The sequence below is a fragment of the Triturus cristatus genome, chromosome 1_1, assembly GCF_964204655.1.
Source record: "Triturus cristatus chromosome 1_1, aTriCri1.1, whole genome shotgun sequence".
Taxonomy (NCBI): Eukaryota; Metazoa; Chordata; class Amphibia; order Caudata; family Salamandridae; genus Triturus; species Triturus cristatus.
Genome location: NC_140579.1, coordinates 534,501,569 through 534,517,833, shown reverse-complemented (window position 1 = coordinate 534,517,833; position 16,265 = coordinate 534,501,569). Strand labels below are relative to the sequence as shown.

Below are 16,265 nucleotides of genomic sequence, written 5' to 3'. Positions count from 1 at the left end.
TCTATTAGACCTCCATGTTTGCCAATTTCTGACTTCTCATGGATTCACAAAGAATCCCAGTACTCCTGGAAAACTACACCAGGAGAAGATTTCCAGACGTACTCCCAGGTGTAGCAATACACACTTGCAGATAGTAATGCGGCAGGAATGTGCATTTGTGTATTGAGTGTATATTTTGAAGCATCTCCTTGATAAAAAATATTTCTCATGCAGGAACCCCCTTCTGACCATACAAATTTCCCCTCTTGAAGTGCACTTTGTATTGCCCTAGACTGGAGCACATTTAAGTTTATTTCAAGATTGTGCAACTGCCTAGAAGAGTTATAGGACACACATTTGTGTTTGTCTACTTCTGCAGGTACTACCGCTTCCCTGGAATGCCCACAAACATGCTCTTAACAATTTTGATTATGAAAGTTCCCACAGGCTGGCCCAATTTCCAGATTTTGACCCACATTTAGAGTGTGGTGGCCGATCCATTGAAGCATAAGGATAAGGAAGGGGTTTACTCCACTAATGGTAGACCGATTTACCATACTTGGAGACCTCCTGCAAGGCAGCTGGACATCCCTGTGCCTTCAGAGGAGCCTTCATTGCAGTGGATCTACTGAGGGCACAAACTCTTTGCTGAGCAGATGCCATGTTTAATACACCCACTCAGCAAAGCATTTTTTTCTTTTTAAACAATCTCCCCAAATGGTAGTTTGTTATAAAAAAAGACAAATCAAGTATCCCTGACAAACTGGGAATTTTCTTTCTGAATGTGGGTGTCAGTTTTTAAGTTTTCTGTTTGGGCACACTGTGAAATCCCTGGTAGTGCAAAACAGGAAAAATGAATGTTGGAACATAACCTTAAATATAGGGAGGACGTTTGAGGTAATTTGGCTGACGACCCATTGTCCAAGAGGCCCAGGGGTGTAACAATAACCCTCACAGCCCCAGCTGTGCGGGGGGCCCCCAAGCTCGAGAGGGCCACCTCTGGCCCTGTGCAGGGGCCGGTCTGAGAGATCCTGACTCATTGGGTGGGGAGCATGGCCCAGCCCTGAAAGCATTATGGGTTAGACTAATGCATTTGAAAGCATGTCCCCGAATCACTGCAATAAAAAAAGATTATAGCGCATATTTAGCACCTCTCCATTTGTCAAGGCGCTTTAGAGTGAATTCGACAAGTGCGCACCCAGTGCTCGTCTGTTTACTTATTTGAATGTGTTCCAGGCAGTACAAGCCAGGCCCAGAGATGAGGTGACTATGGTTGCCTCTGGGCCCCGATTGCTACAACTTTATTTCTAGCATGCATGCCTTTTGTTACATTTCGTCCGGACCCGGGACTCCTGTACTGCTGTGATTGAATCGCGCTCTCTTCACGGGATGTAATGGGTGGTGCCTTGAGAGACCAGAAATGTAACAGCAGGGTCACTGCCACACCTGGGCACCATGTTTACAATTACCAGATGCACAGACGGCCCTCTCAGCAGCATGTTGAGAGCCAGCTTTTAAGTGAGAAGGTAAGCGCTTCACACAAGACCAGCGCCCAGAGCTCTCTGCTCAGCCCTTTCTCCAGGGTCGGGTGAACTCTATGCAGAGGGCACTCATTCAAATGTGTCAATGTTCTACAGAAACTTGCTTGCAATCCTGCAGATCAAAAGTTCCAGTTCACTTCTCACACAAAAGTTAAGTTTCTGAGGTAATAAATGATTATGACAATTAACGGTGCAATAGTTGCTAGCGCTGTGAAGCTGTCAGCTGCAATTGGTATATAAACTCTTCATTCATGACATCGCTGTTTTTGCCAGACATCATATTTTGCGCTTCTCGTTGGGCTGTCTGTTTTACCATTAAATTGCAATTACTAAATAATAATGCTAACACTGATGATGATACGATTAAACATATTTATGTTTCGGTCTACATTAATGTCTCACACTCTCTTCCAAAACAATACTTTTGTCAAGTTTAAATTCGTAAACCACTTTATTATAAATTCAATCTCAGAAACGAATTTGCCTTAAAAAAGCATTACTAGCTGCATTCATTAGTAACGTACATAGGGGCAGATTTATTAGCCCCTTGCGCCACTTTTGCGTCACTCTTCCCATGTTAAAAGTGATGCAAAAGTGGCGCAAGGGGCTCATAAATCTGCCCCATAATCTTTGAAAGATTGTTTTCACCTGCAGGGTTATTAAAACCTTAGCTAATGTCTAGTACGTCCAAATATGATTTCGAACAGATTCCACTTCCGGTGTACAGAACGTCATAAGAGTCCCTCGCGCTGTATTCCATCGATTACCTGTCCCGATTCACAATTACGGCAACCTTCACTACTTCAAACACAGATTAAAGGGCGCCTAAAATTAAACATAATAAGCGCATACAAAGCTGTGTCCCACTCTTCCTCACAAAGAACACACGCTAAACTCCAAGCCGAATGCTTCATCATAGGACGCATAACATGTCTGCACAGTAATGACTATGTAGCACACATCACAAAAGTATCAAGGTGCCCAAAAAAAAGATGAATTCTGAACAGCTATCAACCCTTATGCAGTCTTTTCCTGGTCAATACAGTATTTCTTCGTCTTTTTCTCTAGCACTATAGTGTATTTTTTTCTTTTTTTTTATAGTCAGTTCAGTGCTTAACGGAAAGCTTGGTAGAGCTAATGTTTTATGAAATTAACTACCACAGCGTGGTGAATCATGCAAATAAATACATTCAATGAATACATGCTGCAGATATTTAGCACTCGATCTGCACTTAAGATCTTTTTGGTCATAGAAAGGTTGTTTCTTTTTCAACCAGTGTGTCGTTTCACCGGTTGCTCCTTTCTTGAAGCGCACGTTTCCAGAAGTTAGGCGTACACCTTTGAAAATAAATAAAGAAGTCCACGTCTGCCATTTCAAGTTTTTCACCTGCAGTGATCTTACTTAACTCATGCCCATGCCAAGATAGCACTTGTTGAACAGACAGTCAATGTGTTCCATGGGCAGAAACCATATGGTGGTTGCACACTTTAAAAAGTGCTTTAAAAATGATACAGTGAATCCTGTTTGTATTACGATCAACTCGCAGCAACAATATTGTTTTCTGTACATTAAGAGGCGCTGTTTTAAAATATCGAAAATGCTACTTTTGGTCGTTGGCGGATTCCTAGACACAGGGCCGGATTTAGGATTGGTGGGGGTCGGTGCAACAAACTTTGTTGGCACCCACCCCCAATGACATGCTGCTTCCCAGATTCCTGCTCTACCACCCTCCAACGGTGCCCCTCAGTGTTCCATAACTCCTACCTCACATGTTTTTTATTTGTTTTTATAGCACTTCTCATACCAGTGCAGGGTGTCAGAGCACTTTACATCACACACTCATTAGACAGAGCTAATGATTCATACATGTGTAAATCAGTGCATAGGAAATGTTACATAAGATAAAGAGGACTATGAGGTGTAGGATTCACATGTCATCCAGACAGCTAGCCATTATATTTTACGAGGGTTTGGTCTGGAGAAGCACAAACTCAGAATGTAAAAGTAACACACTGGTTGGGGTTGGCTTTACTAATAAGAATGGTTTCATACCCAACTAAATCCTTTTTAGCAACATTGGGATAATTAGAAACTGGGGAAAATCAGAAAGTTCTAACTTATACCTTGCAGTTTGCATGCAACTCTTTCATGCCAGTTCATAGCTCATTGTGCTATATTAAGATTGTGATTTATGAATTGCAAATCACAAAATGATCTCTTTGACAAAGACAGGAATTAACTGAGCTATTTAAAATACAATGCTATGATCTGCATGTTGCATGTTCTTTACAGCAAGCATATCAACCCACTGTGCAACTGTATTTTGAGTCAAAACTGCCACTAGACGGGGGGCGTGGCCAACTGCCGATCTCGATGGCCGCACTGTAGAGAAGCTCCGGGGTAAGACGCGGAATCCCTCATTAATCCGAGTGCCCATCCGAACATTTCTCATACCTTAAAGACACCAACAGTACGCGGGACGCTGGGGGCACCGAAGGCGTCGCTCCAGAACCGGCGAAGAGGTACTGTGCGTCCCAGAAAGAGCGCGGCAAAGTGCGGCCCAGCAGACCGTCCAAGGCCGGGGAGCAGCGTCAGCCGCCTACGCCCGGAAGTGCCTGTGCTCAGCGGCAGCCTTTTACGGCGCGCGCCCGAACTGCGGGCGGGTGCCGCTGGAAGATCGCGGCTTGCGCCGGTGTGCGCTCTTGGTGGGTGTCCTTGAGCCCCCCCCACCCTCCCTCTCCCATACAGGACACTAACGAGATCGGTGCGCGCCCTAGGCCTCGAGGCGCGCCCGAGCAACGGAGGTGGGGGCGAGGTGGGGATTTCCCCTCAGCTGCTGCTGGCCTGCTATCACGGAGCGGAGGAGGACGGAGGAGCTCCGTTTGGGATGTCCCTGGGGCTGATGAGGAGAGAAATTTGAAGAGCTGGGTCTGGAGGCATGGGACACCGGGGGCCTACACTAATTAATTGCAGATTGCAGCGAGGCCGGAGAGGAGTGAGAAGGAACTAAATGGATCCCCCCCCCCCGTCGGCCTCAAAGGAGTGAGTGAGGGTGGGTGCGACCCTGCGACCCAGGCGGAGAGGGGGTGCGGTGGAGGTGCAGACGTCACTTCACCCTGCGAACTGAACGGCTGAAGCGCGGACCGGATGCCAGGAAGTGCGGACAGGACGGGGCGGTGTGACACCCCGGAGACCGCGAATCGACGTATCTTGCCCGGCTTGGGCGACAGGGAGGCCTAACTACACGGGATCAGCGACGCAGCGGGAAAACCGACAGGCCGCGCGTGGAGTGCGCTCCGGCGGCAGGCGGCGGCGACTACCAGTCGGAGCTGCGTCCCAGTGGCAGAGATGGGGGGCAGAGGCCCGCGCACGAACTCACAAACCAAGCTGGACAAGTATGCTTATAATAAGTCTGCTCCGGTGGAACCTGAACGCAGGGACACCCTTCAAAAAGACTCTGAGCCGACAGGGGCACCAAAAGTGACGCTAGAAGATATTATGGAGGCCCTCACCGGCGTGCAGGCAACGGTGGGCACCATCTCCACGGATGTTTCTTTCCTTAGAGCAGACTTCCAAAAAATGACCGCCAGGGTCACTGAGGTGGAGCAACAGACGAAATCGCTGGCGCAGGACACTGCCGCCCTACTCGGTGGGGTCGCCCACCTGGAAGCAGAACATCGGGTCCTGGCTGAGAAGTTGGACGATCAAGAGGGGCACTCTCGGCGCAACAATATACGCATCACAGGCATTCCAGAGAGCGAAGGGCATCCGGCCATGGACCTCTACGTCGAGGAGCTCATAAAAGCCAAACTTCAGCCTAGAGGGCTTTCACAATTTTTCTCTGTGGAAAGAGCGCACAGGGTGCCAGGGGGCAAGCCCAAGCCTGGGGCCCCCCCCGAGACCGATCCTGGCCCGCATCTTTAACCATCGCGACAGAGATGTAATACTCCAGACGGCGAGGGTGGCCCCCCCGGTACGAGTCCATAACGCGGTGGTTTCCTTTTTTCCGGACTACACGGCGGCGGTGTCGAAACGCCGCAGGAGTTTCCTTGAAGTAAAGAAGGAACTTAGGCGTAGAGAGCTACCATACTCCATGCTGTTCCCGGCAAAACTGCGCGTGGTAGCGGATGGGAAAACTTGGTTCTTTGAATCACCGGAGGAGGCCCACGACTGGCTTGAAGGTTGGCGAAGAGCGGAGGGATCCCGACGGAGGGAGAAACAACAGCGGCGCCCGGGGATCTCCGGTGACCTATTGGAACATGGCCCAGGGCATGGAGAGACTGGTGCGCACCGGCCTGAAGGAGGAAATGAGGGATATGAAGCAGCGACGTCTTGAGGTCAAGGGACGCTAAGTTGGGAAGCGGCTGCCATGATCTGGCCGGCGGCGGAGGGGGACTTGGCTTACCGGCTGTGCTGCGCATGATGGACTCGCTCTCACCCCCGCACGGAAATGCTGGGCTTTGGCCCAGAGGTATGGGCTCGGCCAGGGACGCGTAGCATGCTCCGACCACCAGACTGTCTCTGAGGAAGGGATTACCTGCGGTATCCCACGGACTTCTCTTCCCCCCCACACGCAAGTATTGTTACAGGGGTTGAAGCGCTCTGCTATGTTGGGGTGGCGGATAGTTGGGGGTCCGTCTGGCAGGGAGGGGGGTAGGTAAGAGGGGAAGTTCTAAGTTATTGAGTTTATATGGTTTTTATTTCATCTTAATGTTCACCCTGATGCAACGGAAGGTGCAAATATGGAGGCACGAGACAGGGATTTGTCATCGCCCTCTACCGAGGGTGGGACGTGAGAGGCACCTAACTCTTGTAGTTTCTGATTGTACCAGGGGGCAACGTGCGCTAACCTATGCTGATTGTATAATTGTACGTTTTTCTTTTTTAAGGGTTGGTTTGGGGTCAGGGAGGGGGAAGGAAGGGAGAAACAGGGAAAATTGGTATGGTTTGTTGGGGGAAGGGGTAGGGTTGGGGAAGGCAGGAGCGAATATGGTATATTGTCGTTGGTTTTATTGTATGGCGGAGTTTGGGGCAGCTTTCAGGCAGAGGGTTTTTTTTCACGATGTCCTGCAGAGGCAGTGTATAGGTGGTTCCGTAATCGCATGCACCTTTAACACCAAATATGGCGGCACAAAATTAGACTACCCCTGATTCTGCACTGTGTCCTATGGCTCCCGTGGCACCACTGTCCATGATTACCTGGAATGTCCACGGTCTTAGCGACAAAATAAAGAGGGGATTGGTTCTACAATACCTTAAGCGGTGCGCCCCAGTGGTGGCTCTGCTGCAGGAAACGCACCTTACAGGGGCCGCATGTAAGGCAATGGATAGATGGGGGTTTAAAATGGTAGTTCACTCCGCGTTCTCCTCAGGCTCTAGGAGCGTGGGCATCTTACTTAAAAAGCAATCACCACCGATAGTACACCAGACCAAGACAGACGACCACGGCCGTTTTGCAGCTATAATAGGCCAATGGGAGGGGCGGGCTATAAATATCGTATCAGTCTACATTCCCCCAGCGCTGCACGCGGTGGCACTCCCGGCTCTCAGCGAGTTCTTGCTCGGTCTTCCGGAGGGAGAGCTTTTGATTGGGGGGGATCTCAACGCAACTATAGATGGTGCCCTAGACCGCCATCCGGCGAGGGCGCACGTGTCGGGCAAGTCCCGCCTTGGGGACTTTCTGGAGGCACTAGGACTTTCTGATGTATGGAGGTGGCACCACCCCACGACGCAGCAGTTTACCTTCCACTCTGGGGTGCACCGCAGTCTATCCAGAATAGATTACTTTTTAGCCCCAGCGAACTGTCTGCAACACGTTGACGATATTGAGATCAAACCCAGAGGGATATCCGATCACTCCCCAGTGCAGATGACGTACTCTTACCTCCATGCAGCCCGGAGGCGTACCTATCCCATCTACCCGGGTTACTTACAGGTCCCAAAGATCAAGAAGGCGATGGTTAAAGCGACAAAACACTACTTTCAGGAGAATGTCCAGACAGTAGACTCACCAGCGCTTCTGTGGAAAGCATATAAGACTGTAATTAGGGGACAGGCTATAGGTTCGATCACAGGGCATAAACGAGAGAAGCAGCAGGAACTACATGATATGGAGCTGGAATTACAGGACGCTGAGGCGCACCATGCCAGCAACCCAACGCCAGATGCAGCTCATCAACTGCGTCTTAAGCATCAGCAATACAAGGGACACCTTGAGGCGACGACCAGGTCTCGTCTGACGGCCACACAACATAAGATATATCAAACCGGGGACAAAGCCGGTAAACTTCTGGCGTGGCTAGATAGACGGGAGCGGGGTAATAAGGGGATAGCGAGGATCAAGACAGGGGAGGGAACAATCACAACGGACCCACGCACAATAATACATACATTGGCGGACCACTTCCAGCAGGTATATAAGTCATCATCGGAGGTGTCACTTGAAGTGGCGCTATCATATATACATGATATTCCCATGCCTAAGCTCACTCCGGAAGCGGTCCTCACGTTAGAGGCGAGCCTCACAGTGGAGGAGCTGCAGGTGGCGATTGGATCACTACAATCCGGCAAGGCACTGGGACCGAACGGTATACCAGTCGAACTCTATAAAACGGTAGCAGGAACCATAGCCCCGCACCTGCTCCATATGTACACCGACTACCTGAAGTTGGGCGAATTACCACCAGATCAACGAACGGCTACAATAGTGACAATACCCAAACCAGGCAAGCCTACTGAGGAATGCACCTCGTATCGCCCGATATCATTAATTAATGCAGAAGCAAAAATCCTGGCAAAACTACTGGCGATTAGGTTAACGCCGCACCTGACGACCTTGATCCACCCGGATCAGTCCGGATTTATGCCAGGCAGAAGTACGGTGTTAAACTTGCGGCGCCTACACGCGTGCCCCTTTTTTACAGGAACCGGCAGTTATACTCTCCCTGGATGCCAGAATGGCGTTCGACATGGTCGAGTGGCCATTTCTGTTCGCAGTCCTTAGCCATATGGGCTTCGGCCCCAAATTTTGTGCGTGGGTCCGCCTCCTGTACACAAAGCTGGTAGCGCACGTTACGGCGAATGGGCACATCTCTAGGGACTTCCCTCTTGAGAGAGGCACGCGTCAGGGCTGCCCCCTGTCCCCGCTGCTTTTTGCCCTGGTGCTGGAGCCATTGGCGGCGTGGATAAGGTGGGAACCAACGATAAGAGGACTCCGGTGGGCCGCGGGCTGGGAGGACCGCATCTCCTTGTATGCGGACGACATTCTATTGTATATGGCCTCCCCCAGGAGTTTCATACTGGTTCTCCTCAATATTTGCGAACTTTTCGGACGGGCATCGGGGTATACCATCAACTGGTCCAAATCCATCTTGTATATGCTGCATGGGCCTCCACCACAACTACCTGCAGGGTGCCTGCTACAGATCGCGACCGATGCATTTAAATATTTAGGTATCTACGTTACAACCGACCCTGAAGGCTTCTTTAAAAGAAACCTACTGCCCCCACTGGAGCGTCTAAAAAGGGACACAACACACTGGGGATCGTTGCCGCTGACTCTTCTAGGGAGGGCAGCACTTTTTCAAATGATGGCGCTCCCTCGATTCGTGTACGTATTGGAAAATGCTCCATTCCCGATACACCCAACCTATTTTAAAGCAATTGCAGCTCAGGTCTCCAACTTAATGTGGGGAAACAAACCGGCACGCATAGCGCAGGTCAAACTGGTGCGAGGGTGGTATGATGGGGGGATAGCGCTCCCCAACATACATCTATACTACTGGGCAGCGCAATTGAAAGTGATTAATCAGTGGCTGCACATGGCACAAGAAGATCCGGCATTTAAGGCTGACAGGACTCAATTAGGAACGGAAAGTATGCTGTCCCCCCTCTATGATAAAAAGCAAACACGTACATTAATAGGGCCCACGAAACACACAGTCACCATATATGCCACAGGCAAAGCTGGGCTGGCAAGGGGTCATAACCCAACTCACTCCATTGTGGGACACAGGGAGACTGGGACATGTGGCATAAAGGGGGGGTGGCCACCTTCGAGCGCCTCCAGCAACAGTACGATTTAGCGCCCACTGAAATATATCGGTATACACAGATAAAACATGCACTCACAACGGCACTGCCGCCCGGTGTTGGGGTCCCGGAAGCCTCCCCTCTGGAGGACAGGCTACTGACAGATCATATGCCTAAGCGAGCTACGTCATTCACTTACCGCAAGATAGTTAACAACCTGCCGGACCCGACGACATCTCTTAGGGACCAATGGATCAAGGACGTGGGTGACCTCGACGACACAGAATGGCAGGAGGCACTGTCCTCCCCAAAGGAAGTGGGTATACCCTCAAGACTTAAATTAGTACAGCTTAAAATCCTGCACCGCACATATTACACCAGATGCACTGTGTTCAAGATGGGCAGAGCCTCGCACCTGTATTGTCTTAGACAGTGTGGGGAGGAGGGTACCTTTTACCAAACGATATGGCACTGCCCGAAGATCAGGGCCTATTGGGTGAAAGTGATGAGAACGATTTCACAGGCAGGTGGGGTGTCACTTCTGCCGGAGCCCAAGAGTTGTCTACTAAATGTATGGGAACCAAACGACTTAACAAAGCTAGCGCAAGAGTGGGCAACGCTGGGGATTATGACGGCCAAGCGTAACATAGCACAGAAATGGGGGGCGGGGGAGGTGCCATCACTTAGCGCTTGGTGTGTAGATATGGACAAAGCCATGGTAGCGGAAAAAACAGTATTTATTAACCGCGCCTGCCCCAAAAAATGGAGCAAGATCTGGGGAGCGTGGAATAAATACAGAGGCAACATCTGTGACCCACCCACAGAACAGGCGGAAGAGAGCACAGATGGGGACTGATAGGGAAGAAGGAGGATGGTTACTGGGTGTTGCGGGGTATGTAGTTGCCATATTATGTTTGAACGCAATGCTGAGCCAAAATTGCGATTTCCTGCTTACTGCTATGTATATTTTGCAAATGAGAAAATCTCTGCCTTGTTGCTGTTTTAATTTGTCAACAAAAACAATAAAAACAAAGTTACAAAAAAAAAAACTGCCACTAGACAAAACTCTACCTCTCTCCAGTAGGAGAATTATCCTGACATTTTTATTGTTGGCTGAAACTGCTTGTCACACTAGGAACTCTGCAGCAGGGTATTTTAAACCCATAAGTTATTTGTAAACGCAGCACCCCCAGGGGCGTAACACAGACCCCCCCGCCCCCGCTGTGAGGGGGGTGGCCAAGTTCCACGGGCCCGCTCAGCATAGCACTATGGCCAGAGAGTTCCTGATGGAGTCTCGAGGGGGCCCCTCCACGTACTTTACAGGGGGGGCCCTCAATTTTCGTTATGCCACTGAAGAGGCCATTGATAAAAGGATTCCTCCAGAGGGCGAAAGCATAGGCTCAATGATCAGAAACACAGCACTTCCTCTGACTCCGAATAGAGTGGGACGAAAACAGTGTTTGCAGATGGTATATCCAACTACATTTTGACCCAGTGCTTCCAGGGCCGGACTGGGAACCAAAACCGGCCCTGGCAAAGTGCTCGGCCGCCCCCCTCCGGGGTTAGGGCTGCGGCAGGGCCGGTTTTCGGACGATTTTGTTACAGAAAAACGGCCCTGTAACAAAAACGGCCCCCAGGGGCCCAAAACCGGCCCCCACCCGTGCGGCCGACTGGGGGATTGCCCAGTGCCCGCTACGGCCAGTCCGGCCCTGAGTGCTTCACCCTCCAAAGTCTAAATCAGGCCGTGCGAAATTAGCTTTCCATAAGCAAATTATGCTTGCAAGGATAATTTAATCATCCCATAACTGTGTAGCAGGAATTGAAAATTTGAGCATACATATGTATTCTTTGCACACCTATGTCGAATTGAAGTACACAAAATACTTCTAGAATCAGGCCCTTCCACTTTAACATTTTGGCATTGCAAGAGGTATTCTGATGTTCTGAAATGTTTTATGCTCTAGAACTATGATTGCTAAGAAACAGTGGGGCAGAGGAAATTGGTTGTGCTCTAATCAAAAAGCAATTGGTCACGTAGAACTCAGTGGAAAAATGTATATCTTTTTTTATAGATGTCTTTGCTCCGTTCGTTTCATTTTTCACTTTATTTAATTCTAGACATCACTCTGCAGTGGCTTATCCAGCACTCAAAATCCCGGAGAAGCTGAGGAGTTTTCCAGTTGGCCAACATCCAAAAGCCTTGGCTCTAGGAAAACAACTAAGAAATGTTTCTTCCTGTTACACAAATTCTTCTGTCTCTCTTTCTCTCTCTTCCCACCCCACATTATCTTTCCTGACCCTTCCTCTCTCTAGTTTGCTATTTGTAGGGAATCCATCCTTCCCGTCTATCCAAGGTTCTAATTCCAATTTTTATTGTAAAGAAAGCATATCCCTGCCCCTCCTGTTCATTCCTTCCTTCCTTCTTTTTTGCACTGTTCAGTTGTCATTGGATGTATATATATATATAAATGTATATATATATTTTAATTTTTTTATTTAAGATAAGAAAACGATCAAGTTCGCACTAAAATTGACTGACAAGCATAAAAACTGGATCATGGGCTATTCGTAATGTACCAATTTTGGGCATTTGAGAAAATTTCGGAGGACATATTGTTTTTTGAGCCACACCACGCTTTTTTGTTAGGATCACAAACACACAGTATTTTGAGATTTCGGCAGATGGGTATTGGTGCCAGTTTATAGGAATATAGTGGTGATGATGTTCTATAGAGTACTATAGCCTGAAACATATTCTTATCACAAATAAAGATGCACATATGTGAAAGTGGCCACATTTAAGGGCATGCTTGTTGAAACAGTAACATACCCTTAACATTGTCCTGAAACGTGGCTCGAGTCATGGTCTGCCTGTAGTACATCGTCGGCCACCAATGTGAAAATTGGGGCAAAGAGTAATGACTGTGCCGCTATGCACATGAAGAAAATTATTCTTTGCTTATCTCTTGCCCGTTACGTTCATTGGGCAATAATAAAAAAAATATTTTGAAAAATAATATGACCTGCTTCTAGTGCCCAGTTTACAATTGTCAATAAGAGTCACACAGGGCTTGACTTGTGGTTGAGGCTTGATGCATAACTGTTTCATATGACCTTCATAGGTCAATTTCCACCCAGAGAATTGACTCATATCTCTATAGTATTCCCAAATAGGATCACTGGAAAAAAATGTTTTTGCTGCCAGGATGTGTGGATTTGAGGATCACTGATTTTGTGATATTATGATGTGGCTAGTTTGCCAACCACATTGTGAGACGTAGAAGCCAACCAGTGTACTTGGGTAGGTCTGGTATCCATAAAATGCCATGTTTTGTCCCTGTCAGCACTGGACACTTCGGCTGGCACATATCTTCATTGAAGGTCATAATGTGCACAAAACACACAGTAGAACATCTCTGGAGCTTTTAAAGAACAGTCCTGCATAACCAGTTGTGGAAATGTTTTTTCTGTTTCTGTAAAATCTCTGATCATCAGTACTGATAGGATGCTTTGGACATCACACCGACATCATCAGGTTACCTCCCTAGACATACGCTAGAGACAGCATTGACATGATGGATGCAAACAAAATCAAGCAAATTGTCCGAAACTCTCAGAAGCATTATAAATGTCAATCAGCCCTTACAGTTCGTCTAGATGTTATCAAAGGTGTGATCGTATTTTTCTGTTTTCTGGAAGGTGCCTCTTGGAGCTCAAATATTGCATTCTGGAAAAATTAGTTCACCCCTCACCTCCTTTTCCTAGTTTCTGACACAGAGGACAAGTTGCAGGAGGCAACAAAGGCAGCACTTTGTGGCGTGTAAGGAACCCAACATATTTGGACATAACTGCTCTCCTCTGTGAGGCCTTTCATGAGTCCTACCGCTCGAAGCAAAATGGAGAACAATTCATGTCTTGAGTTTCACATTTGTGATTTTTCACTTTAGTAGGACAATTTTGGATGTAGAGACCTTCTGATTAAGTACTTCCCTTTCATCCTACTCCCATAAAGTAGGAGATCACATTTTATAATAACAGGAGTAGAATGAAATTATCATATGTGGCTCGGCTCCAAAACCCCTACTTTAGGGTGCAGATGAATTTGATATTTGAACGCTCTAAATGTTCTGTGTCCAGTGAATGAAAGATCGGTTGCAACATAGAATTCTCTGGACTTTCTAGGAAGAAACCATGGTTTTCACCCTTTGCTGCAGACCACTCTGTTTCAAGACATTTTTTCTTGTGGAACTCTCCTATGTTGTATTTTTTACTCAAGAACCCCATTCAACTATGGTACGCAGCTGTTTACGTCAAAACACGGAAATGCAGCATTTTTTTCATTTGTTTTTTGCAAAGTTGCACAAGGAGATATTTTCTATGATTTCTATTTTTATTCACAAAATCGTAATGTGGCGTCTCTTTCATTTTGGTCTGCTCATGCCTTTTTCTGTTGTTGGGAGATGATTCTCGTAACTGTATTATTAATAATTATATAATGAATATTGCCTCCTAATAAAATAACAGTTTTTGTGTTTGTACAGTTGTCCTCTGTTCATTTTTTGGAATTTTGGATGTTCGCTGGAAAGGATCCAGGGGAGCGATTTACAATAGGCCCTTGAAAATAAACACCAAACATTGCATTTCGACTTGTTGCTGCCTATCCCAAGACCAGACTCATGGATTGATGTGGTAACCAGGCACTGCCCAGTAACCTAACAAAATGACTTGTTCTTTTTAATTTTTGGTGTCTCTCTGCCACTGTGCTGACTGGATTCTTGTGCACTGGATTTAGGTGGCAAATTTAGACCCCAGACGTTATTGCTGGATCCAGTTGCTGCTGTGCACAGCTCATGCCTCCCTAGTCGGAACCTCTCTTGCATACGTTACGGTCCACTAGAGGTTAGAAGGGAAAGTGAGAGACTCTGTGAAGCCCTTACACCTGACACTGTAGCTACATTGCCACAGCTGAGACTTCATCCTCTCCATCTGTGACTGGGACTGGATTCCATTGCCCACATGTCACGTTATTTGTTTACCCTTTACAACCACAGTCATCCAGATAAAGAGCACATCCTCTACTGCTCCCTCTGCGTTCCCCATTTTAAGCTTCCCTTGGCCCCTTAGTGGACTCCATCGAGCACATGTAGTCGTGGTCACATCATTCATGGGTGACTGTAAAACACATGAGCTGATTCTTTACAGACTAAGCTTTAATTGTATTATTCATAGAAACCCATTTCCTGCCTCTCCCGATTAAGCAGCACTGATGCGAATACATTGGAGAGACCTTCTTATCCACCTAGGAGGAAAAGAACACAAGTGGGTCCTGGAGGTTCAGTTGCCTCCACCCAGTGCTGACCCCGTGCTACTAAACGAAATAGAAAGAAGCCTTGCCAAAAGAACAGGCATTCAACAATAGAAGATGCCCCTGGAAGCTGATCTCCTGCAGCTCTAGATATCAACTCTCTGTAATATCTATGGAGCATCCTCAAGCCACAATATGACACATCTGGTACAGGTTTCAAGATATAAGTCTGAAATAGTACAATTTAGAAGATCAGAAGAGATCTAGTCATTGTAAACAACATTTCTCATCCTACCAAATTCCTTTCTGGAAATGCAAATCTTCACTCGCTCAGTGCCTTCCATCTTCCACAACCTCAAATTCCCCTTCGGGGTAAGGTCTAGAATAAAGTGCTTTTTTCCCAACACTCTTCATGCTTTGCAGAGTTCAAAAGCTATTACTTACTTAGATTTTGTTTCTCTGGATGCCTTTGGAAGTTTGGTCTTGTATGTTGTTTGTCCAAGTGTTGTGGGATTTGTTGTGTGATAGAAGTTAATCTTTGGTGCTAGTCTGTGTGCACATTACAAATAGTAAACCGAACCTGAAAGGTCAGCTATTCACATTCTATTCCAAGCCTAAACAACTTCAATTCGTACACTGAGTTTAAAAAACATTAAGTCATAAATCTACATTTCATGGCAGCTGGTTCTCCCCTAACCATCTGTCACTTTTTTATGAAAATTCTGTGCTTTAAGATTTCCGTACTTCAATGATGATTAGGTCCTTACTACATTTCTACAACATATATGGTCCACGTGTGCAGAGGGCATGTTGCAGCAGACACTAAACCTTGTCTTGAAAGACCTTGAAACAGACAAAGGTCCACATAAACAATTGCTACCACTTTTTAGGCTTATTCGAGCCAGGGGAAGGTCTGAGAACTACTTCCCCTCACATCATCACTGAATTCCTCTGGAAAACCGACAAATTAAAAACATCTGTATGTCCCTGAGAACTTTATCACCAAGGAGCCACATAATTTGGAAATCTCTTTCTACACAAAAAACGTCACATAAAATAAAACTCCCTTTGTGGGCAGATTCATGTTCTCCTCAACGCTCAGAGGATCCTATAACAGTAAACCGAAAAGGCTGCTTAGCAGCTGCCCATGTACTCTGTAGAGTGTGGAGCACAAAGTGGATAATGTGCACCCTGTAACCTTGTATTGCCGGTAATGTCTATCCAATGCTCACAGTAGATGAACAAGCTTGGACGTCCACTCACATCTCAACTATAGCATTAACCTCGAAGTATTGGCAAGTGGAGCTCACTCGCTAGCCATGAATCAAAATGGACTTCTCTTGGGCAGATGGGCGAAAGGCACACATGCATAACCTTAATCAGAGATCAGTTTGTGTTGGAAACTGTA

At 47.2% G+C, this 16,265-nt stretch overlaps 1 protein-coding gene across 9 annotated transcripts in view; it reads left to right on the top strand.

Annotated features, from left to right (window-relative positions):
- The window catches only part of LOC146870562 (ADP-ribosylation factor-like protein 8A), a 557,139-nt gene extending 543,051 nt beyond the window's left edge, over positions 1–14,088 (top strand). For all 9 annotated transcript variants that reach the window (XM_085643154.1, XM_085643149.1, XM_085643152.1 and 6 more), the window contains one exon: positions 11,671–14,088. In XM_085643154.1, the coding sequence (XP_085499280.1) occupies positions 11,671–11,720 (50 nt within the window). In that variant the 3' untranslated portion in view covers positions 11,721–14,088. The remainder of the gene's footprint in view (positions 1–11,670) is intronic.
- The last annotated feature ends 2,177 nt before the right edge of the window (positions 14,089–16,265 follow it).